Raw genomic sequence first — 24,790 nt, 5'->3', positions numbered from 1 at the left:
AATATATGTGAACAAATTTTTACATAACTTCTTTGGTACTGTATATTTGCAGTGAGAACTCCCTCTTCCGTAAAGAGAGAATTGTGGAAGAACATCCGAGAATCCGTGTCAGGTTGTGGGAATCAAGTGAGATCTCACGATAATTGTCGCAAACGTTTTGACGACATTAAACGGAATTTAAAGGTCAAATTGCAAAAAATTAATGCGCATGCCGCAGGAACAGGGGGAGGCCCCCCTGCTTTACATTTAAAACTAACGGCACTGGAGGAGCAGCTAAGTTCAAAGTTGCCTAGTATTCAAGTGGAAGGATTGGAAAGGGATTTTGATATAGGCGTGTACGACAAAGAAATGCAGGAAGGTGAAACATGTTAAATTATTTTATAATGTGTACAATACATTATAGTTAACAAATGCTATGCCATTGAACAAGTTATAAAAAGCATCACACAGAAACTGGCTATCATCTCTGTATGTAATGTCAACAGTGTTTTTTGACCTTTTTGTGGCAACATTATAATCATTAAATGCTACATAAAGATAAATGTTTACATACCTATGTTGCAGAGTATACGTAAAGAAAAACAAAACGGTTACAATACCTTAGTACTTTGTAACTTTATGGCATGTTACAGATCATCACTAGTGTGACCGGGTGAAAAACAAAAAAATTTAACATCTGTTCTATACATAAGACCTACTTAATAAAATAACTGTACTGCAATAACAGTATAGCTTAAAATACACTGGCGACACACTTTATTCGAGCTTGGCTAGTCCCACGAATTCGGGTATACCCGGGTGTATTGAGGTTTGTGACTGTTTTCTGCCGAAGTGCATTGAGTTATTTTCCAAGCAGGGATTGAAGCATTTTATTCCCGCTGGCTGCAATACTGCACAGTATATATATATATACTGCATTACAATTCATGAATTTATGCCATCTGGTAGACACGCGAAGCATTGCAGCCTATTAAATCCTAATCATTATCATTTAACAGATAAGCCGCCCATCAGCCAGGCATGAACCCAGGCTGGGAAGGCAAATGCAACGGGGCTTGTCAGAGGTGAGGAGTGGCGCATTCCAGGTATCTGCCAGGTACATACCGGGTATTTGCTCGAATAAAGTGTGTCGGTGCAGTAGATTTCATAATGCATGTATAAATTGCATAATTCCCTGTATCTCCAGCAGATATGACTGACAATGAACAAGCAGGAACACCAGCAGACAGCATGCACACAGAATTGGTGTCCCCCGATAACTCGCTTGCAGATTTTGAAGGTGACTTATAATATAACAATTTATTCTATAACCTGTTACAAACGGTTATATTAATTTATGGTCCTTGCATAGCAATGTCATATAACAATTGTGTTATTAAAGGCAAACTTATTTCCTTCTAATATTAATCATATATAATGTAAAATTTAATTACTTATTTAAGGAGAGAAATAACGTTGGTAGACGTTTTTATAGCATTATAGGATGCTATGCTATCTTCATAAAGAATAAAACTATTTATTTAATGTTGCTATTGCTGGTATGGTGTGACCATACTATACATGTGTACGCATTTGTTCTTACATTTATAAACATACTACAGTCTTATGAACTGTTCACTCTGTGTTAAAGTAATATGAAATATTCTGTTTCATACAGACGTACAAAGTGAAGGGAGCAGAACACTAAGAAATGTGTCTCAGGACTCATGTGATGGTCACATACAATTTGCAAGGCCTACAACGGCAGAAAGTGTCCGGAGTGACAGTGACCACCAGCAGCAACTGCAGTCCTTGCAAGAAGCAGAGGAACGTTTGCTGAAAAGCAACGAAGAAAGACATAGGCAACTACTGTGTGTGCATGAAAAAATGGTGACAGAAATAAAAGGTGTACAAAAACTGATAAATAGTACAGTTGCAGAGCTACGCAAACATAACACATATATGGAGGCAATTGTACACTGCTTACTTAAACAAAATGACCTCCACAGTTCAACAGTTGTCACATCCTTTTTACCATCAACATATGTTGGTACTTTGGAGGCTCATGATGTGTTTCAACAGAACATTGAGCCACAAATAGAAACAGAAGCAGAAATTGCAGCACACCAGCCTGCAACATTTATTTCATCAGATAACATTGTTACAGCACCCCAAAATCAATCTGTCCCCTTAGCAGTGCACAGTGACGTAACTTTGTTACAAACCATAGGAAAGGAAACACCTTACACATCACCAATGTTAGAGAGCGCAACACCATCATCTTCAGTGTCATGCGTACATGAGCAATTATGTTCCAGCACACTGTTATGTACTGAAACTGAAGGAGAAAAAACAAAGAGCAGTGAGTGCATTGCCAGTGTCCCTGCAAAGCTAGGAAAAAAAAAAAAAAAAGTACAGTATCAGGAAAAAAAAAAATATCCTCTGTAAAGTTGCAGGACCATTAACATGGTCACAGAAAAAGCCATAATTGTTGTTATTTACTACTGTTGCAGGCAAAAAAAAAGGAAAACATCAGTATGGTCTTTTGTGCTCATTTAAGCATGACAAAAGTTCATTTCACACACCATTGTAAATATCTCCCACACACTCCGTTAAATATAGTTATAGAACTCCATAAAGATTAGTACAAGTTTTCAAAACACTAACATACACTTTTTTTTTCTATGTCAGACACTTGTTAAAGGTTTATTCCCTTTCACAGCAATCACAAGCAACTTAATAGGTTTATGTAAAAAAACAACATTTTTTGCTATCTATGTGTGACAGACAATGGGTCCACATGTAAAGTCTGTATAGAAATTGACGGAAATTTATGTCATACTAATGTGTTGTGTTAAAGCTCACAGATAGGGAAAATAAAATACTTTTGAAAACTATTTCTTGTGTATGATTTGCAAACGACTTTTCCATTTAACATCTGTGTAAGGGAGGTCTACATACATACAGTATGTCCTATATGTATGACTATAGGCGCCTGTATGGCGCATCTTTTTGCCGTTTGAACAGCATCTTAAAAACTTACTATTACAGAGGTGGGCTCTTTAAAGATGGCGTCCAACGTTGCACAGTCCGGCAAAACCGTTCACTAACAAGGCTGAAAATGTGGGTCTCAGAGCAACACAACTACGCTGCTCTGCTCTGGGGACCACAAGGTTGATCACACGAACTGTAATTTACATAGTTATGCTCCTGCTTTCATGTTGCGCATATTCCGCACACGCAATACATGTGTAACACAAGACTACAATGTAAATGTTCAACACTTCACAACAAGACAGATATGTTAACACAAACATACATCACTGTCTTGATGTTTTTATGTATGATTACTTTGGTGCTTCTTTAAGGTTTTGCAATGGTTACATAGTTAACCGTTACTTACAAAGCAAAGACTAATTTTTCATATCACATTTTTGCCACACAAACAAGGATGATGTTCTTATTTGCAATGTCCATTGATAGACAAAAAACATTTGTAATGCTGAACAGTCATTAAACTACAAGTTACAAATGTCATGTCCCACTTCACCATTACTCACATATATATTACTGAAGGCTTATCTAACAAACATTTACAACCACCTGCACTCTGCCGACATACTGCCCCTGCCACATTAACACCCAACCACGGGAGTATAAACCTACCGTTACGTTAACACACAAACCAGGGCTACGTAGAGAGCCTTGATGAAACCCCCAAAGTACCTACAATAAAAATACATGTCATTCTGCGGTAACATAGCCTTTGCCATAGCCTTTCGTTTGCACAACACAAATATTATAACATATGCATAACTCTTTTTATTTTTACATAGACATATATATATATATATATATATATATAGCTTTTAATGTGTATATCAATGATATATTTCTTACTTAATACCAATATACATTATGCACTATTGTATTTTTCCCAGTTTCTACATGCTCTTGTCACTGTTACATCCTTACTGTTAGCATGGTACTTACCTGCAGACAATGTAAGATGAAAATGTTTTAAAAACATATGTCTCCCATGGAAATAATCAGGAGCATACACAGTGGGCCACTGACAGTACTGTTAATATGGCAAACTTGTGTGTATTCTTTTTACATTACAACGTGTTAACATTGTTTTAAGTATGGGGATAATTTGTTGGCACGTTTTTACAACGACATTCCTATTTGTTTGACCTTCTTCGACGACCACATCTTTGTGTACATGTTCTGAAACATCATAACTAAGACATCTTTATTTATTGTCATGTACTCACATTTGCACTATGTTGATGCATTTATAACTGAGTAGCCAGTATGACACTTGTGACAGGGTTATCTTTTTGCCTGTGGCACATCTTTAAATTTCAGACACATGTGAAGGCAATGCTGTTCACCAGGGCTTTTGTTATATTCTGAACGTGGTAACAAGAATATTTTACATATCTATGTTTTGTATTATTTTAAACAAATAGGGAGCTGACTTATGAACTTTCATTAATAGGTTTTGCTAGCGATCAGCTGATAAACTTGCCGACAGGGAGGGGGGGTGTTCATTGATGCTATATATAGCTTATATGCATATATATATATATATGTTTTAACCCTTTGTGAAGTTATTGGTTTTCTGCAATATGTTTTAATTACAGGGGACAGGATTACAAAATAGTTAACGTGTAGTAAGATTCTCAGCTGCTGTTTCGTGTCAGTTGTGTTACTGACAGCAATTTAAGGCATGTCACGCAACAGATACTGCCGATTTTTCGTGGCGTTCTCATTTGCCGTGTTCAACGCCGACAGTCACTCCGAAATGCCGAATTTATGCAATTATCCCTTACTGCATATGGCGGTATTAACAACATGGCGATCTTACTCTAAAATAGTGTTCTCGCCAACACTTTGGCGGATTTCAAGCTCTTTAAATTTCTCCTGGCGAATTCTTGTTTATTCGCCATACACACGCGGCTCTCTGCATACAGGAAGCAATTCTTGGCGAATACATGCACAACGCCATGTATTCGCAGCTCTCTGCATAGGCCCCTTAGAGTTAAATTCCAAGCATTGCAATATGTTTATTAGTCGTCTAAATAGCACATTGTTAAAGGCCTTATTAAAATCTTGGTAAGCTACATCTACTGCTCCTCCCGATCTATTACACTAGTTACCCTGTAAGAAAAGGTCAATTAGATTTGTTTGACATGATCACCCACAGGAAACCCAGTCTGTCTGGGATCTTATAGGTTGTTGAACTTTTAATAACCTTGGATGTACTGTATCTCTTCTGGCTCCACTGGCCTTGTCAACTTTCAGTTCTAATGTACCTTATGTGGGGTATGGTGTCAAACCCCACAGGAACAGAAGATGAACCCTCACAACATCTGTTATTCAGAACAACAGCTGTTATTCTAAACAACAGCTCTAGCAGTGTGAGCTAAACCAGCTGATGGGTTGCAGTACACACTGTCTACTAACAGAATACCTCCAAGGAATATCTATTTTGTTGATTGTATTTGTAACCTTGAAAGCATAATATGTACTGAGGGCAATGGGTTACTGAGGTCAGGTGACATTAAATAAAAGATGAATAGAACATGGGCAAACTCGCTCTGTTTTCATTGTATATGTATTCAAAGTTGCTTTGTCCGGGTCATTATACATCTCTAGGGGGTATTTTAACCACCTGGAGTATTTAGGAGTACACCTCCTCTAAAGAATTGCATTTTCTCTCTTTTCATATTCTAATAGAGATGAAATAAAACATGTTTTATGACACACACAATTAAAAACAAGGTGAAGCACATTTGTGACTTGGTGCTAGCTATCAGATGGTTTAGCTCACACTGCTAGAGATGTGGCATAGGTTCTTGTGGTTGTAGGTTCTAGTCTGGTTGGGACTGGCACCGTTGGTGCCTTAGGCTTATTACCAACTCTATGTAGTTGGTATGGAATCCTGTCAAGATTGGGATGAAACTCATTTAAATATACTTTGCATAGCCATTAGCATATCTCCCAGCCAGGTACCTCAGATGTGCTCATTTTTAAACACAGGCATGTCTCCCTAATTTATTTGGAGTGATATTTGAGGGGATATATATATATACACAACTTGCGACTGCTAATAAAATTAGAAAGCTCGGTCCTCTTTGTGGTTTCTTAAAAATTAGTCCGGAAATGGATTGTTTTATGTCTCCAGGGATGGATTGTCCATAAGGCACAGTAGGCATGTGCTTAGGGGGACCCCACAAGGCCCCCTAACCTTGGGGGCTCCTATTGAGTTTTGGGGAGAGAGCAGGAGATAGGAACTTGCAGCGCTGTGAGAGATCAGAGCTGAAGGTTGATATGCTGCTCACTCCTGCCTCCTGGTGGGCGGTGTTTCTCACTGCAGGGAGGGGGAGGAGTGTCTGGCAGTTCCCTCTGTGAAACCGCACAAGGCAGCAGAGAGGTGAGAGAGTGAGACAGAGCCCGGATACAGGTCACAACCCCTCCTCTCTCACTCTTAACCCCTTCACTTACTCTCCCTGTAGAATTTACTCCCCCCCAAAGTTCCTCACCTTTATCATTAACGCCTCTGCCCATACCCCTCGACCCTTTTCTCTTTTTATTAAACCTCTCACTACCAAAGAGGACTCAGGGCATTGCAAGGAGATTTGATGCAAATCACTCCTGTAACAAAAGGGTTAATCCCTTCATTCCCAAACCATTTCCAAGTCTGCACTTTCCCTTTTCTCACTTTAGCTTCCATCCCAGTCATCTATCCACCCCTCATCCCAGCACTCACCGTTAGATATTCCGTCCATTTAAAAACACATTTAATTTATAACGCTAAAAATACATAAAACATCTTTTATGCATTTGTTAACATTTTTTAAGTGAAATGTGTTTTTAAAATGGAGTATCTTGGGTGAGTGATGGGATAAGGAATGGGTGGATGAGGGGGATGTTAGTGTGATGGGAGCAGTGTAGGTGAGTGATGGGATGAAGGGGATGTTAGGGAGATGGGAGCAGTGTAGACGAGTGATATCAAGAGGGGGATGTTAGGGTGATGGGGCCAATGTAGTTGAGTGATGGGATGAGGTTGGATGTTAAAGAGATGGCAGCAGTGTAGATGAGTGAGGGGATGAGGGGGATGTTATGGTGATGGGAGCAGTGTAGGTGAAAGTGATGGGATGAGGGGGATATTAGGGTGACGGGACAAATGTAGTTGAGTGATGGGATGAGGTTGGATGTTAGAGAGATGGCAGCAGTGTAGGTGAGTGATGGGATGAAGGGGATGTTAGGAAGATGGGAGCAGTGTAGGTGAATGATAGCAAGAGGGGGATGTTAGGGTGATGGGACCAATCTAGTTGAGTGATGGGATGAGGTTGGATATTAGAGAGATGACAGCAGTGTAGGTGAGTGATGGGATGAGGGGGATGTTAGGGTGATGGGAGCAGTGTAGGTGAGAGTGTGGGGATGAAGGTGAAGGTAGGGTGATGGTTGCAGTGTAGGTGAGTGATTGGATGAGGGGAATGTTAGGTTGATGGGAGAAGTGTAGGTGAGAGTGATGGGATGAGGGGTGGGGTGGATGACGGTTATGTTAGGGTGTTGGGAGCAGTATTGGTGAGAAAATGTGAAGCGCAGAGATGGAAAGGGTTTGGGAATGAAAGGCCCTTAGCTCTAGTAAATCTAAAGAAAATATATTTCTTTTTAACACTTTATTTAGATTTACAAAAACATTTTCGGATTTTAAGAGAAAAAAAAAGACCCAAGGGTCTTAATGTATGTCTCTGAAAGACGTTGCGGTTTGCTTATTTTGGAAATCCGTGGACCAAAAGAACTGGCCGATCCGATCCGAAGTGGAACTAAATCCACAAAAAATGTTTGCCCATCTTTACTTGTGTCCAACTCCTTTCCATTTATATTCCTGTAATCCAATTGTGAAAAATTATTATTACAGTGGTCTTCTATACCTTTTTCACCCTCAACAAGACTATTCCCTTCTGTCTTTAGCCTTACTATTCCTCCTTTTTTTTTTTCACCTTTCACCTATAGACCTAAAAAGGTTTTGTCCCCCTTCTTTACTGATTCTTCTTTACTGATTGAGCTATTTTCTCTTCTTTTAGCCGCCTGCAACCTATACAGAGGGTCTCTATCCTCCTTCCTTTGAGTCTGCTTATATTTCATAAAAGCTGTGTTTACCTTTCACAATATGTGCAACCTCCTTTGAGAATCATATCCACTTTCTTTTCCTTGTACATCTTTTATTTTTTTCCACTGCTCCTGCAATCCACTCAAATACTTCCATTGTCAAATAATTCTTTCAATAATTTCTCATATCTGAAAAGTCAGCCCTCCAAAAATCTAAAACTTTAGTTTTGTGTGGTATGCCACAGACAGAGGCTTTATACTAAACCACACTGATTGATGAGCACTGTTGAGTAAGTTCTCACCCACAAGTATATCTGATACTCTGGCCCCATTGTAGAGGGACCATATTTTTACTAGAACAAATTTAGAACATGCGAATGCCCATTGCGCATGTGCACGAGTGGCTGGCAACGTTACAGCCCTGATTGGTGCTTGCCGGCCACGCATGCGCGATTGATGCTTACCAGACACTTGGCAGCCGCTCGTGCACAAGCGTGACCTGCGCTCGCTTGCCGTGCATGCATGATGGGCCCTTGCCAGTTGCTTGTTTGCATGCGCAATGGGTGCTTGCCAGCCACGCATGGGCACGAGCGACCGGCAAGCGCTGATCATGCATTAAATGGAGATATCTTGGGGGAATCCTTGATTGAGAAGGATTTAGGAGTGCTTGTAGACAGCAGGCTTAGCAATAGTGCCCAAAGTCATGCAGTAGCTGCAAAGGCAAACCCGATCTTATCTTGCATCAAACGGGCAATGGATGGAATATGGAGTACAATTTTGGGCACCAATCCTAAGAAAAGACATTATGGAACTAGAGAGAGTGCAGAGAAGAGCCACCAAATTAATAAAAGGGATGGACAATCTAACTTATGAGGAGAGGCTAGCTAAATTAGATTTATTTACATTAGAAAAGAGGCATCTAAGGGGGGATATGATAACTATATACAAATATATTCAGGGACAGAACAAGGAGCTTTCAAAATTTCAAAGCGGAGGTATTTCTACCCTTTGAGGCCACCGTAGTACATACGGGGACTCAGCTTCAGCCAGATTTTGTCTGACTGAATTTTGGCGCGAAAGCACTTCCGCATTGACTAGCACATAAGGGGGATCAGTGGGGACATAGGTCGCTCTTTGATAAAGCGCTATTCAGCGCGAAATGCATTAGAGGACCCTTTTTATGTAGCTTTTGCTACCATGCATCTTTATTAAAGCATTTTTAATTTTCAAACTGCCTCCAGCCCTACTTTTTTCAGCTGTGCTCCTCCACTTCTTCACGCATATTTGATCTATACCACGGACGGATGCACGCACTCATGGAGTTCAAGGGGTCTATCATGTGAGTTATTCATTTATATATACTTTATTGTGACAGTGACTATAGGGTATTTGCATGGCTCCAGCCTTTGGTTCAGGACACCATCCCTCTCCATAGTGATAACACTAGGAGTCTCTTTATATAAGGGCTTTATTGTGGTTTCATTTTGAGGGTGGCTATATGTTTTCCTGTCCATGTCTGGCTTTATTTGGTGAGCTATATGCCCTGTCACATGTCTATATACCTGCACTGATTTGACTTAACATATTGACTCCTGGGCTATATTGCCAACATTGGATCATCCTGGGAATTAGTAGCACCATACGGAGATTCATTTCTCATCTTTTGTTGTTGTAAATTTTAGCATAGGTTGAACTTGATGGACGTACGTCTATTTTCAACCTCATCTACTATGTAACTATGTAACTATGTGCATGTGTGGCTGACAAGAAAAAATGGGACATTTAAAAAAAAAATTCAATCGGGACCCGCGACAAAGTACATAAAAACGGGACTGTACCAGCTAAACTGAGACGTCTTTGGCTTTTCTCACCAATTGCTTGATAGATGCCCCTGGCAAGGAATCCAGGATGTTCCCGATTATGGTTGTACCTGCAAAGGACACATGCAAATCCACATCTTCTATAAGGATTACCTCTCCTTTAATTGCCATCTTGGTGATGTCCTCTATTAATACCCTATCCAATTCCTCCTCTTGTCCTGGAGGTCTGTGGACCACCCAAGAACGAATGGCAACCTTCTCACCAGTGTCTACGGATATCCAAAGTGACTTATCTTGTACTGAAGTACAGTAGCCTTTATGTTCGCCAAATAAAGGGAAACTCCTCCTCCCTTCATTCCTACCTTGTCCTTTCTAAATATAGTGTAACCTGGTATAGCTAAGTCCCAGTCCTGATTTTCATTGTACCATGTCTCAGTAATAGCCACAATATCTAAGTCGTCCCTTATCATTATTGCAATTAGTTGTGGGATTTTATTTCCCAAAATTCAATCATTTGTACATGTAGCTAGGTTCCCCTTACCTCCTGGTCATCGGGGAGGGGGACAGCTGCGAAGGTGTGCGCGGATGCTGCCGGAGTTGGGAGCGCGGCAATAGGATGGCGGGCAGGCGACCGGAGTTCCGTGGCGGGATGCCGGTACAGGGCGCCGCCATCTTTAATGTTGCGCATGCGCAAGAGAAGCGTGGCGCATGCGCAATAGAGCAGAGTTGTGGCAGCCATATTAGAAGAGGCTCCACATGGGACTACAAGTCCCAGTGGCAGAGGTCTCCCAGTGGCAGAGGTCAAGCCTCCTGTATGCCAGAGTGGTTGTGGTTTTTATCAAACAAATAACCTTACTCCTGTACGCCAGACAGGTATCCAGCATGAGTGGTTCCCCTTAGACACGGGGCAAGGGGGCTACATACATATTGCCAAAGATTTTTGTTACTGCTTTTCCTAATCCTTCTTGTTTGTCCTATACACCATCTTCCTCCTGTGTTGATCTTTTTCCTATTTAAAATGTCTTCTTTTCCTCTGTATAGGTTTTCTGATGTATTGTACAATCTCTTTGTGTCCATAACCCAGCTCTACCCTGGTTCTCATCATATCTCTTCCATGGCCCATTGTCTGACACTGTTGCTAACATGTCTTTGTCTCCTGTTGATCTGTGTCGGTGTACCTCAGGGATCTGTTCTGGGACCTCTCCTTTTCTCTCTCTACACACTATCATTTGGTGACCTCATCAACTCCTTTAGCTTTAGGTATCCTCTGTATGCATATGATGCACAGATATATCTAGACACTGCTAACCTTACACATTCAATCCACTCCCAAGTCTCTGATTGCTGCCAGGCTATATCCTCGTGGATAGTACTCCATCACCTTAAATGTATTAATGTCTAAAACTGAGCTCCTCATATTTCCCCCTAAACCTGGCTTAATATTCCCTTTTTCCAACACAGTAAACGGTGCTACCATCTACCCTGTCACCAAAGCATGTTGCCTAAGTGTGACATTTGACTCCCTTTCCTTCTCCATTCACATTCATGCCATGGCTAAAATGTGTTGCTTCTTCCTCCACAACATTGCCAAGATCCACCTTTTCTTTGTCAATCTACTGCTAAAACTCTAATGCTTGCCCTTATCCTCTCCCGTCTGGATTATTGTAACATACTACTAACAGATCTCCCTGTCTCGCAACTTTCTCCTTTGCAATATATCCAAAATTCTTATGCTAGAATAATTTAACTTTCTCCTAGAACAGAATTTCCCATGCTCATCTCCTACTTAAATCCATCTCTTACTTAAATCCATCTCCTGACAAAGTTCTCCTCATTACCTTCAAGGCTCTCCACCCATCTTCCCCTCCCTACATATCAGCTTTGATCTCTCGTTATGTCCCTACCGGTCTCCTGCGCTCTGATCCTAACGGTCTCCTTTCTAACCTTTACTGCTTTCTTTCGCCTTAAACATTTTCCCCTCACTACCTTTTACCTGTGAAATACCCTCACACTTGATATATATGCCAAGCGTCTTCTCTCCCCAAGTTCAACCATAAAACTCACCTCTTAAATTAAGCATGTAATTGATTGCAGATTCGTAAAGGGTTTTATGACAAGACATATACTGTTTAAGTTTAAAGTATGATGATACATTGTATTCCTCTCTTTTTTTTAAATGAATGTCAGGCCAGATCGACCTTGAGTGGGTTGCAGAAATATGTTACACTTGGAAACAGCAAAATATACCATGTATCTAAGTTCATATTTGTTGTCAATATGTTTTGATGAACATATAAAGTTCTCTCTGTCCCAGGCTACTAATTCTGCCCAACTTCTTTGAAAAGAACTGACATTGGAACATTTCTGGAATACCCCTAAAACAAACTAACACACCACATATTTCACAACCTATATTCTCAATCTACTGCTTAAAAAGGAAGTCTAATATGGATTTGTTTACTTCCCTATTTGGTGTGAAATAGGTGCTTGAAAGCAGAACTATTTAGCAACAACCCCCCCACAGTTCTCAGAAATTTCATTTGACGTATGTGATATACTTTTTGTTAATCAAATATGAGGCATTTTGACATTGCCTAGAATTTTATTTGAAACTCTCAAATGTTTATATCCTACAAGAGTCATAGAGAGGAGTACATGCACACTGCAGTATGGTGCTGGAGGGGGTACTTATCTGCCGGTGCACTGGGTCCAGGGAGGTTCAGACATCCCAGAGGAATACAGTGTAGAGAAGGGAAGCAGGCACATGGACTTATGCAAGAAAATATTTAATGTGCCACAAAGAAATCCAACGTTTCGGCAGAATCTCACTGCCTTTATCAAGGAGAGCCCTCTCCTTGAAAAAGGCAGTGAGATTCTGCCGAAACGTTGTATTTCTTTGTGGCACATTAAATATCTTTTTGCATAAGTCCGAGTGCCTGCTTCCCTTCTCTACACTATATCCTACAAGAGGCAAGGCTTCAGAATAAAACTTTTTCCCCAATTCAATAAAATGAGATGCAGTTTAGATGCACAAACTTCCATCCACTTAGAAATTAAATGGGAGTACTAAGTGTACTTATTATAATAAAGCAGAGACCTTTCAACTTTTTGTGATCAGAATTTAGGATCTTTGCTTCACACAAAGTAATACGCAAGAAAACACAGTATGAACTTAAATTGTAAACTCATCTGGACAGGGATTCCTTTTCCTAATGTTTACTTCTATGTTTGAGTCTATAACGCCTGTGATGTGCTTTTACACGGACTGCACTATACAAATAAAGATATACATACGTACATATATGTAGCCGGCTGCTTCCAAAGGTGGGGGCCGGAGCAGGGAGTGGTGAGAGCCTTAGGAGGCTCGGCGGCGTACCCAGTTAGCGGGGGCCGCGATCACGCCGCATGCGCGGAGCAGAGTAGGGAAGAGGCTAGGGAGTTGCAGGCGGCCCTGGAGAGTTGCGCTTGCGCAGAAAGGAGCGCACGAACCCTAACCTACGAGGGAAGGCTCTTGGAAGGGACTACAAGTCCCATGAGCCTCAGCAGCGCCCCATGTGATGCCAGGGAGCCAATAGGACTGGAGGATGGCCCTGCAGGAGCAAAGAGATACATTTCGCAGGCTTGGAGCACGTTCAGCAGTTGGTGCCAGAAGAAGCTAGGGGAAGGAGGTAGGGTGCAGGAGTCAGTGACTCCCTGCACTAGGCCAGCAGCCCCCAAGACCCCAGCTAGCCCTGAGTCACCCAGTAGTGTGAGTTGTGTCAGGGACAGTCCCCAGGTTAGGGACCCTGCCACTTACTATCTAGAGCCAGTTAGGGACACAGCAGAAGCTGCGCGTCCGTGCAGAGGTTTGGGCTCAGACCTTTGCTGTTGCTGCATCAGCCATCCGGGTGAGATCGCCCCGGACGGTAGTTCTGGTGTACAGTCGACGTCCGGATCCTTTGTGAAGTTCCTTGGCAGGCTCGGGCACCGGAGAGCCCGGCAGGTAATCTACAAGTGCACCAACGAGTCATATCACATTCACAAGGGACATAGTGGCTGCGCAGTCACACATATCGATCTCACTGGAGGGTGGGGTAATACTGTGTGGGGTTACTGGACACTGGGTGGGATCATCCGGTGGAGGTGGAGGTGAAGCTAGCATCCTGCACGACGCCGTAGTTAGTGTCTCCTCTAGGGAGGGACACCTGTTGATATATGTGCATATGCTTATGGTTGCTGCAAGTAAAGTCATTGGTTGTTTTACATACATTGTGTGGAGTAATATATATATTTCCTGCGAGGAACCACTCCCCCTCTGGTGGGAGCTATCGCAGGTGGAGGCACTGCACCAAGTACGAGGTTATTCATATTGTCATTCGTGCTCCAGGCTCTCCGTGGTGGAGGCTTAGGCCTCCTGTGAGCCTAACAGGTAAAGCACCACGCTGGGTAATGCATATAGATCCCCTCATATACACCCTATCTGCGATTGGGGGGGGGGGGAATATGGGTTACATATACAAAACTGGATCACCACTGTGCAAGTGTAGGCCTGAATCTACACAGCCAAGATCCGTGAGTATAAAATGTCAAACACTGATGTTAAATCTTAACGTATTTAAGAGATATTGAAGATAGGACAGACCACAGGCAATACATAATGCAAAAGTTGTGTCTGACAACAAAACCAAAAGAGGAAACTTAAAAAAACCAAAAAAAAAAAACCTATTACAATAATGACAGTGATCCTTTTCACATCCTCTTTACTGTTTGGGATATTTATTTGTGTCTCAACACATTATTTCATCACCACATTTTTCAAGGAAAGAGAAAATAAACTCCCCCCATTTTAACCAGTATTCCCCTGTACCCAGATCAGGTTGTTACGTTTTGAGAATTGATTTAAAGGGCATTAGAGATTCCTGCCACAGTGATTGGATTATGCTATACAAGATCACTATAACAAAAATTGGGGCAGAGATGTGTTTATTATCTAGGTCTATCACAAGGCTATCTGTATGTTACCCCTCTTCTTTTTACTATACCTCAGACTATACTCCTGAATCTGAGGTGGGGGCCTAAGTTTGTATACTTATTTTAGTCACCACACGTGCACGGGGCTAGTAAAGGGGACACAACACCAAGATATATATATATATATATATATATATATATATATATATATATATATATATATATATATATATATATATATATATATAAATATATATATATATATTAATAATAATAGCATGTTCTTGTATAGCGCTGCTAATTGTACGCAGCGCTTTACAGAGACATTTTGCAGGCGCAGGTCCCTGCCCCGTAGAGTTTACAATCTATGTTTTTGGTGCCTGAGGCACAGGGAGATAAAGTGACTTGCCCAAGGTCACAAGGAGCCGACACCAGGAATTGAACCAGGCTCCCCTGTAGCAATCTCAGTGTCAGTCAGTGTCTTTACTCACTGAGCCACTCCTTCTATAAATCCAGTTTATAAATAGGATGAATAGATATAACACACAGGTAATCAGTAACCACATGATCCTTAGGACTAGGATCACTACATTACAAGGCACAATACAAATCCTATCATTACAGTTCACCCAAGTGCTGCGCATGTATGTGTATTATAGTCACTATAATAGGCCTCCCAATCCTGGGTGATCAGGCCATTCTGTGTAGTACAGGTACCCCGTTGGAGCTGGTGAATTGCCACTCTAAGTTGCAGGCCTGTACTTCACAAAGATATGTTGTGTGGTACCACTGTTCCTATGACCCATCTACAGTCTCTCTCTGGCTCCGGTTCTCTGCAGCTGAATTCTCCCTGATTGCTACTGGATTACCACAGTCACATGTCCATGGAGAGGAACTTGCTAGGGGGCAGTGTACTACTGTTGCTGGGCATAAACAGAGGGTTACATGTAGAACGTATAAAGACAACACAGGCACAAGGAATCCTGTGACAAATTTTTTTAGCTCAAACTAGGTTCATCACAGGCTATTTCCGCATTATAGTTGCATTTGCCCCGGAGACACAAAGACCGCAATGTGTCTACTTATCATGTCCAATGTAGTGCTCTTACAGGGCAAAATACTGCACAATATGTATCAAAGAAAAAAAATCCTATAGAAACGAATTTAATAAATATCTTTGATCAAAAGTGTCACTATTTTTACCCCCAAATTACACCACTTGTCTTGATTCACTCCCCCCAATACCCATACAATTCCCCCCCCACACTGCCCACGGTACTCCCCAATACACCCAATATCCCCTCCCAATACAAAACTACACCCCAAATACAGACACTACTACCCTCCTAAATACAGACATCACTACACCCCCAGATACAAATACCACTACCCAACAGATACAATTACCACAACCCCAGATACAATTAACCCTATCCCTCCCCCTGATACAATTACCACTACTAACCCAACTACAGATACAATGACTACTATCCCACCCAAGATACAATTATCACTAAACCCCCAGATACAATTACAACAACTACTACTAGTACTACCCGAGATACAATTACCATTACTACCCCACCAGGTACAATTACCACCACCCCAAATACAATGATCACTACTATTCCCCAAATAAAATTACCACTACCCCTAGATACAATTATCACTAAACCCCCAGATACAATTACTACTGCTACTACCCCCCAGATACAATTACCACTAATACCCCCCAGATACAATTATCACCCCCCAAATACAATTATCACTACTACCCCCAACTACAATTACCACTATTACCCCCAGGTACAAGTACCACTACCCTCCCAAATACAATTACCACTACCCCTAGATACAATTATCACAACTCCCCCCCAGATACAATTATCACTACTCCCCCCCCACATACAATGACACCCCCCCAAATAAAATTACCACCCCCCACAAGTACAATTGTCACTTACCTCTGGTTGCTGCCACAGCCGGCCGCGGCTCTCCCCACGTGCTACCGCCTCTTCCCACATTGTGTCTTCCTCTCTCTCCCACCGGTAGGTGCTGGAAGCTGGGCTTGACTTCTTGGTGCACCCAGCTTCTGGTGCGCACCGGCGGGAAAGAAAGGCAGGCCTGGCATGGAGAGAGGCAGCAACTGGAGAGACAACCAAAGGCCCGGCAGCTGGGCCTGTCTTCTGGTTGCCACCGCCAGGCCATGGCTCCTGGCTCTCCCCAGCTGCTGCCTCCTTTTTCCATGCCGGGCCTTTCTCCCCCGCCGGTGCACGCCAGAAATTGGGTGCACCCTGAAATCAAGCCAAGCTTCCAGTGCATACCGGCAGGAGAGAGAGGACAGCATGAGGAAGCAGCAGCTGGGGAGAGCCAGGAGAATTTCTCTTCTGGAAGGATATGATGTGTAAAAAGAGAACAGTTCACCCAAGTTAGAGGTTCTTCCAGAATTCCTCCTAGCTCCTAGCCTGTGACAAAGGCAGCACTAAAGAGCTCCTGCTCAAAGGAGTTTGGGGACAACTTGGCCTTAGAGATGTGCCTGAATCCTAATGCGCAGTACCAAGCATATATACTAATATACAAATTAGGATTAGCCTTAGCCACTGCATACATGTCACTCATTGCATGCAATTGAGTATATCATTGTCTTGTTTACTCTTTTCTCTATGCAGAGGAAGAAATACAAAGGACACAATATAAAACTGGTAGTGTTGGACATGCTGAAAGAGCCAACCTTGATGTGGTTGCAGCCGTTACATGTTTTGGCCAAAATATTTAACAAAATAACCTATACTTATGAGAAAAAAAACATATAGAAATTAATCAAACATTTTGTCCTATTGGATGTGCATTGGGTCTTCTTTGTTTATTGTTGTATATTTGAACTCACTTTCCTGGTAGCACTCCAGTGGACACAAATATATAAATATATAATACGGGGGGTCTGAGCTTGCTACGATTATGTATGTCTAATTGTAAATGAGTGGAAGGTATGTGTCCCCTCCTCTTAGTTTAACCCATCCCTTTTAGCTCACCCGTCCCACCCCTATTTAATCACACAGCTAATTGTAGTGGACAGATTTCTTGCCCCAGGACACAGGTGGAGATAACCTTCTCAGCAGCAATAAGAATTGGAAACTACATTTTTTTTTTGCACTTGAAAAACAAAAGAAGAAAGAGAAAAATGTTTCTCCTTTCTTAGGGCACTTCCGGTTTTCAACCAGTTTTAACTGCACTTTAGTTCACACACAGCACATATATGCTAAACTAACTCAGAGACCGCATACATGTCACCCTTTCCATGCTGTTGTTTCGTTTCCTCTATGTAGTGGAGGAAACACAAAATACATTGTCTAAAATTGGTAGTGTAGGTACCTGCTGAAACTGTCAACCTTGACATGATTGCAGCCTTAACATGCTTTGGGTAAAAGATTGAACTAAATGACCCAAACTTACGAGAAGAAAACCATACAGAAATGAATCAAATAACTTGTCATATTGGATGTGCATTGGGGCTTCTTTGTCTTTTGTCAAGCATATTAGCCTCTGTCCATGAGAGAAGACAAGTGCCCCCTCTTGTATGAGGTCTGGTGATTAACAGGTATTAAAGGAGAGAGTGGTTAATATATATAAACTGCCTGTGTTGACAAACTAAAGACTGTTCAATAAAACAGTTTTAGTCCTTTTTAAGGTCACTTGTCCTTGCCTAGCAGAACCTGTGCTGGAGATACACCTGCATATCTAGTACCACCACTTACACCAATGGTGGCCCTTTGGCCTGGAAAAAAGGGGCTACATATATCTGACCTTTATTAAGAGAGATTAATTTTTTCTAGTTAGCATACAATGTTAATATTATAAATTCCTGTTTAATATTGCCTGTTGCCAACATTAATGATGGAAAACTACATGGCAAAATTCTTGGATATCTATAACAAAAGCAAAGGCTGTAACAGTGGTTGTGGTTTGGACTGATAACTGCACAGCACATTACTTGCATCTTGGCCCCTTAGTCTATTTTGACTGGCTCCATCCTACTGGATTATTGCATCTCTTGTTTATCTTACTTTGGTTCTGTGCAACTTAGCACTTACTTAGCTGAGCATAAGGCAATGCTTCTTGATGTATTATAGAAGGTTCAAAATGACGAATGGAGTAATTAACAAGTGCTTTGTTATCACCGGACAACAGGTGGATAAGAAGTACAAAGGTAGATTGGACTAATTTTCCCACTTTTTACCATAGCAAATTTTTCACAGGTATTTGGCCGTATTCAATATGCTTTGAAGCTACCACTTTCCTCGGTTCGGAAGGTAAAGAGGTCTATGTATTAGAGCAACTTTATAGCAAAATGAACATCAAATGTATCATTATTATTTAGTGTCAATGTATCAAGGACTTTGTTCCAATATTTAACCAATGTACAGCAGGTTGTGATTTGGGGAGTGTCAAATGGAGGACTCAGGGCTGAGTTACAGTACACAATGCACATATTATAATATATCAAACTGTGAATCTGTGCATCACTTTTTCTACCTTCTCTGGCAAAAAAAATCTGTCAGGTCTGAAGGGGCTGTAAATTGTCTTGATTAGAAATTTCCACTAGATATCCAAACTCTTTGATAAAGCACCCTGTGCGTGAAACATGTTAGAGGATCTGTCAGGATTTTTGTCTATATGTTTTTAATCCAATATATTATTGATACTGGCCCTCTGTCCTACCGGTACACCTTTGTACTAGCTGTGCTTCGGATCTTCTACTTTTGAACAACCTTAGATATCCAAACTGGAACAATAAGTTTCTCAAACTTGACACAGTTTGAAAAACCAAATAGTATTGTGCATCAAAACAAGTTTGACTGTGTTTTGATGCATATGATGATAATAATAATAACTTTATTTATATAGCGCTTTTCTACCAATTGGACTCAAAGCACATCACAGTTACAAAAGGGAAAAAGAATGCCAGACAGGTTGAGGTTCATTAATTAAATGCCTAGATTAACAAGTAGGTCGAGCCTGTTTAAAACTCTATTAATTTGAATGGGGCTGAAATCTTCCCTAGGAAGGGGAAATGCATTTCAATATCTTAGACTCATGGTTACTATTCTACATGCACAGTCACCGTTATGGTCAAGCACTGCCATCTACTGCACTTACTCCCTCACCTGCTGTCTCTGAACGTCTTCCAACATATCATACATACCTGTAGATTGTAAACTCCGGGCAGGGATTTCATTTCCTATTGTCTGATTGAGTTTGTTGCATTGTTGTTTTTTTATATATATATATATATATATATATATATATATATATATATATATATATATATAGTTAATTCTCTGTATTGTATTTTCTCTTTTGTAAAGTGTTGAGTACACCAGGGGCGCACAAAGTTTTTTTGCTGCGCCCCCCTGTGTGCCGGCTCCAGAGCTCACGCCCCTTTTCCCCAGTGACCTGGCATTTAACGCTGCGTTGTCAATGTGACCAGAAGCCGGCTGAATTCCAGTGAGTTGAAGTTGCAGAGACCTCTCACGGTCCCCCGGCATTTAATTTAAATGCCTCGGGGAAGAGTGCAGGGCCTCTGCAACTGCCCACGCCCCCCCAGAAAAATCCTGTGCTCCCCAGTTTGCGCACCACTGGAGTACACACTGGGCACTATATAAAGATCTACATACATTATGGCTTCACAGCAAATTGAATAGGAGGCAGTGGGCTTTATGGATTTCCTAGTATGGCAACATATTCACCATATTCACTTCCCATTCTAAAGTCGACAGACCATTGTCATTCACCTTGTGTCTTCTGGATCTGGATGGTTTCTTATGGAATGGCACTGCTTAGAAAATATGGGTGTATACTGTATATAATGTGTGTACAAACATAATGTGTTTTAAGAGACTGATCATATTACTTTTTATAGGTGTTCTAAAGCTCATCATAGAGATGCAACAAGAAAAGATGTGGGAGGCGGTGCAGCTGCCTTAGAAGGAGACGTATAGACCGGACTGCAATACTCCTCGGTACAAAAAAGGTTTATTTGCGGCACATTAAAAACAGTAAGAGAACAACTCTTACGCATTTCACATGGTCCCCCACGCTTTATCAAAGAGTACTGCAAAGAGTATCGAGGAGTATTGCAGTTCGGTCTATATATCTCCTTCTAAGGCAGCTGCACCGCCTCAAACATCTTCTCTTGTTGCTGTATACATTTGGTAGGAGCACGCCGACAGCGCCCGGATCCCAACAGGGTTATGAGTGAGTAACCATTTCATGTTACATCATACAGTTGTATTTGACATTGACTGAAATCAAGTTTCACGCGCTTTTCGCCACTTTTTGAAATCGGCTGTATTCTAGTAGCCCCGATTAGCTTATCGGTGCTGATCGGCACTCTAAAATTGAGATTTCTACGGCAATTTGTCCCGCCAACTAAAGTTGGCAAGTTGGAGGGGAGAAGGATCGGCAAGGTTGCCGGGACGGCACTTAGAAAAAATAGCTCATCTCTACATCAGTGGAGTCAAAGGAGCGGGGACTTATAACTTTATATGAGTGTTTACGTTCTATTGCTCCTAATAAAAATGTGCTTGGAATTACAGTGTCGATGTGATTCACTTAATCGTGTCACCGCTTACGTTTATTATTGGCAGAACATTGTACTTGTCTATGTTATGATGTTTTGCGTGTCACATTAGTCTTAATGTTATGATGTGTCAAGGGAAACTCCTATAGTAAACTCTTAAAGGAAGAGGTCACATAATATGAAACATGTTACTTAAGTGTGCTTCAATTTATTATATGATGTAACAGATTTCACACATCTAACAGATCCAGCGTATAGTAATGTTGGTATACATTATAGAATGCTTTGAATGTGTAACGCATGATCAAATGTAAGTTTTAGGTGAGGTATTTGGGTAAGAATACAATAATTTTGTTTGCATGAGTTCGGGGGCCGGAGCTACCGGTAGTCCCTTAATTCTACCCGGCGAGCAGGCATGATTTGCCGGTATGTGGGTGCAATTACACCGGGGCTGTCCAGTGTCCCCCAGACTCCTGTCCTATGTCCCTTACATTCTTGAGTCTCACCAAGGTCTCCCATGTATTAAAATATGTTTTGTATGTTTTATACATTTATTATAGGGCTCTATGAAGTCAGCCAGGGCATCTGCTTAAGATCCCAGTATGTCTGCATAGAGTCCATAGTTCAAAGAGGAGACGGGATGTTGAGAAGTGTCGGGGTGCTAAGTGGCTGGGGCAGGGCAGAGTTCTGAGACCGGAGAACAGAGACCCCCTGCGGGGAGGATCCTCTTGTGGAGCCTGCCCAGTAGGTGGGAATAGGTTGACAGGGGGAAGTGGCAGAATATAGGCACGTTTCCCATTGGTCAATTCATGTGTCCGGCCCATGGGCCATCCCGAGCTGGCTTGGCATGTCCCCCTCCTCTGACGTCAGCCAAAGAACGAGCACCTATTCCTATTGGCTGGTGGGAGGGAATTCCCACGCTCTGATTGGTCGCTCCTCCTCCTCCATGCTGAACATAGAACAGCGGAGGATATATAAGGAGGAAGCCGACTCAGAGAACCAGACCTTCCAGTGACGTGTGTCGATGAAGCTAAGGCTGGCTTTTCAAAGTTGCTCTGTTGCAAATAGCACAGCAGCCAGCTTTGTTTTGAAGCTAGGAATGTCTGCATCGCAGAGACTTAGGGCCTCATGCAGTAAGCGCCGATAAGGCTTTTATCGGCATTTTCCCGCCAAAATTGCATTTGCTATTCAGTAAGTGCCGATAAGTGGCCAAAATCGGCATTTTGTCCTCCCGATAAAAATTTATCGGCAGGCGGCTGGCGATAACCCATACGTTCAAAACTTGGATATGTTTATTTAACACCTTGCACTTCATCAAGTCACGTGACATCATCACATAGGTATTTAAAGGAGGGCAATTACCTGCGCATTGACAGCTACAGACCTGAAGATGATACGATTGTTCATGAGACGGAGGAAGATTCTATTGGAGGAGAGGCAAGCTGAGGGACAGGATGTCACAGGGCAAGGAAGGGACAGGGACAGGGACGCGGAGTGGAGAGGGCAAGGAGATGAGAGAAGAAGAGAGAGGAGAGAAGTTGTGCCTCATCCACATTTGTACAGGGAGAGAACCATGTTAGATGGGATGAGTGACGAGGAGATCATAAGTCGGTATCGTTTGAGTTCAGCAACAATCTTATCTCTTTATGAAGAGATACGCGTAGATTTAGATTTTGTGACAGCCAGAGGTCGTGCAGTCCCTGGGCTTGTTAAAATGCTGTGCTCATTACATTATCTTGCTTGCGCGTCATTCCAGACAACTGTGGGCATAGTGGGTGGGGTCTCGCAATCTACATTCTCGCGGGCCTTTACCCAGTTTCTATGTGCACTGAATAGATGCGCTATGAATTATATTCATTTTCCTACAGAGCACACAGAGTGGCTGGAAGTGAGGAATGGCTTTTATACCATAGCCGGGATACCATGTGTGATGGGTGCAATAGATTGCACCCATGTTGCCTTGATCCCGCCTAGTCAGAGTGAGCATGCTTACCGCAATCGTAAGCACTACCATTCCCTGAATGTATAGGTGGTATGCGATGCCACGATGAAGATTATGCATGTGGTAGCCAAATTCCCTGGTTCCAGCCACGATTCCTCAATCCTGAGAAACTCATCAGTGTTCCATGCTTTTGAACAAGGCTATTTTGGACCTGGTTGGCTCGTGGGTGAGTACATATTATGATGTGTTCACAAACAACTCTTTTTCTATGAAATGTTGTATGTAATAATGTTTACACCAATTGTTTCATATTTGTGCACAATGGATTATAGGTGACTCAGGATACGGAATTAGGCCGTGGCTGTTGACCCCGGTGCCAAACCGTCAATCTGAAGCAGAGGAGAGGTACAATGTTGCACATATATCTACAAGATCTGTCATCGAGAGGACATTTGGCCTGCTTAAAACAAGATTCCGGTGTTTAGATCGAACTGGTGGGGCACTTCAATATAAACCTGCTAAAGTGTCAGATATTGTAATTGCTTGTTGTATTTTGCACAGTCTGGCACTCCGCCATAATTTAGAAACTGACATAGGTCAGGGTTTGGAGGAGGAGCATCCCGTACATTTAGCAGCTGACACTGAGCAAACAGCCTGTGGTGTGGAGACACATCGTAATGTGATTAACACATATTTTTCATGTAAGCAACTACCTATATGTTCATAGTACTACATAGATGTATTAATTCATTGTAATGATAAATACATGTGTCTAAATACCATTCACTTAGGAAACAGATGAATATGGTTCTCCCACCTTTCTGTTCTCTGCTGTGTGGACAAATGCATGTGGCTCCGGTATGTCATTCATCAACAGGTTGTATTCTACTTCTTACCACTAAAACTTTTTGTGTGTACGTGAGGGAATAATGTGTACAAAATCTATCTTTTCTGTACATGCTATTTTTGGTTATGCATAAACAATAAACCTACTATGTTGATAGCCAATAGCTAGTGCAATATGGTTACATACAAATGTTCATTTGGAGTGTGACATGTATGTCACAATGATGTGTAGCCTATTGTGTATTTCAGATCATATTTGATGTTTTCTATATTTTGTTTGATACAGGTATAGTTAAAGGATGTTTAAAGAGAACGTAATGAACAAGTGGTGACAATTGAAATATGGCCTTTCTGTATTGTGTCCGTGCGTTTATCTACACTTTGTGGTTATTGTACAGTGTGTTTAAAAATAATTACATAACATGTCATCATTACAACGTAACAACATCCATTCATGCACATGAGCGATGTTAACACTCAATGCATGTTTGTATGAAATTACCCAAATGTGGTAAACATCATTAACATTGCAATGTATGTCATTAT

At 41.6% G+C, this 24,790-nt stretch overlaps 2 protein-coding genes across 3 annotated transcripts in view; one reads left to right on the top strand and one right to left on the bottom strand.

Annotated features, from left to right (window-relative positions):
• Positions 1–24,790, bottom strand: part of SASH1 (SAM and SH3 domain containing 1) — a 628,602-nt gene that overhangs the window by 494,642 nt on the left and 109,170 nt on the right. The window lies entirely within an intron of this gene.
• On the top strand, positions 1,176–8,144 carry LOC142491858 (uncharacterized). The gene is made up of 3 exons (XM_075594675.1): positions 1,176–1,279; positions 1,658–2,391; positions 8,082–8,144. The coding sequence occupies exons 1-3, from the start codon at positions 1,192–1,194 to the stop codon at positions 8,142–8,144; spliced, it is 885 nt and encodes a 294-aa protein (XP_075450790.1). The 5' UTR covers positions 1,176–1,191.

This window comes from Ascaphus truei, chromosome 4, assembly GCF_040206685.1.
Source record: "Ascaphus truei isolate aAscTru1 chromosome 4, aAscTru1.hap1, whole genome shotgun sequence".
Classification (NCBI taxonomy): Eukaryota; Metazoa; Chordata; class Amphibia; order Anura; family Ascaphidae; genus Ascaphus; species Ascaphus truei.
This window is presented reverse-complemented; position numbering and strand designations above follow the sequence as displayed.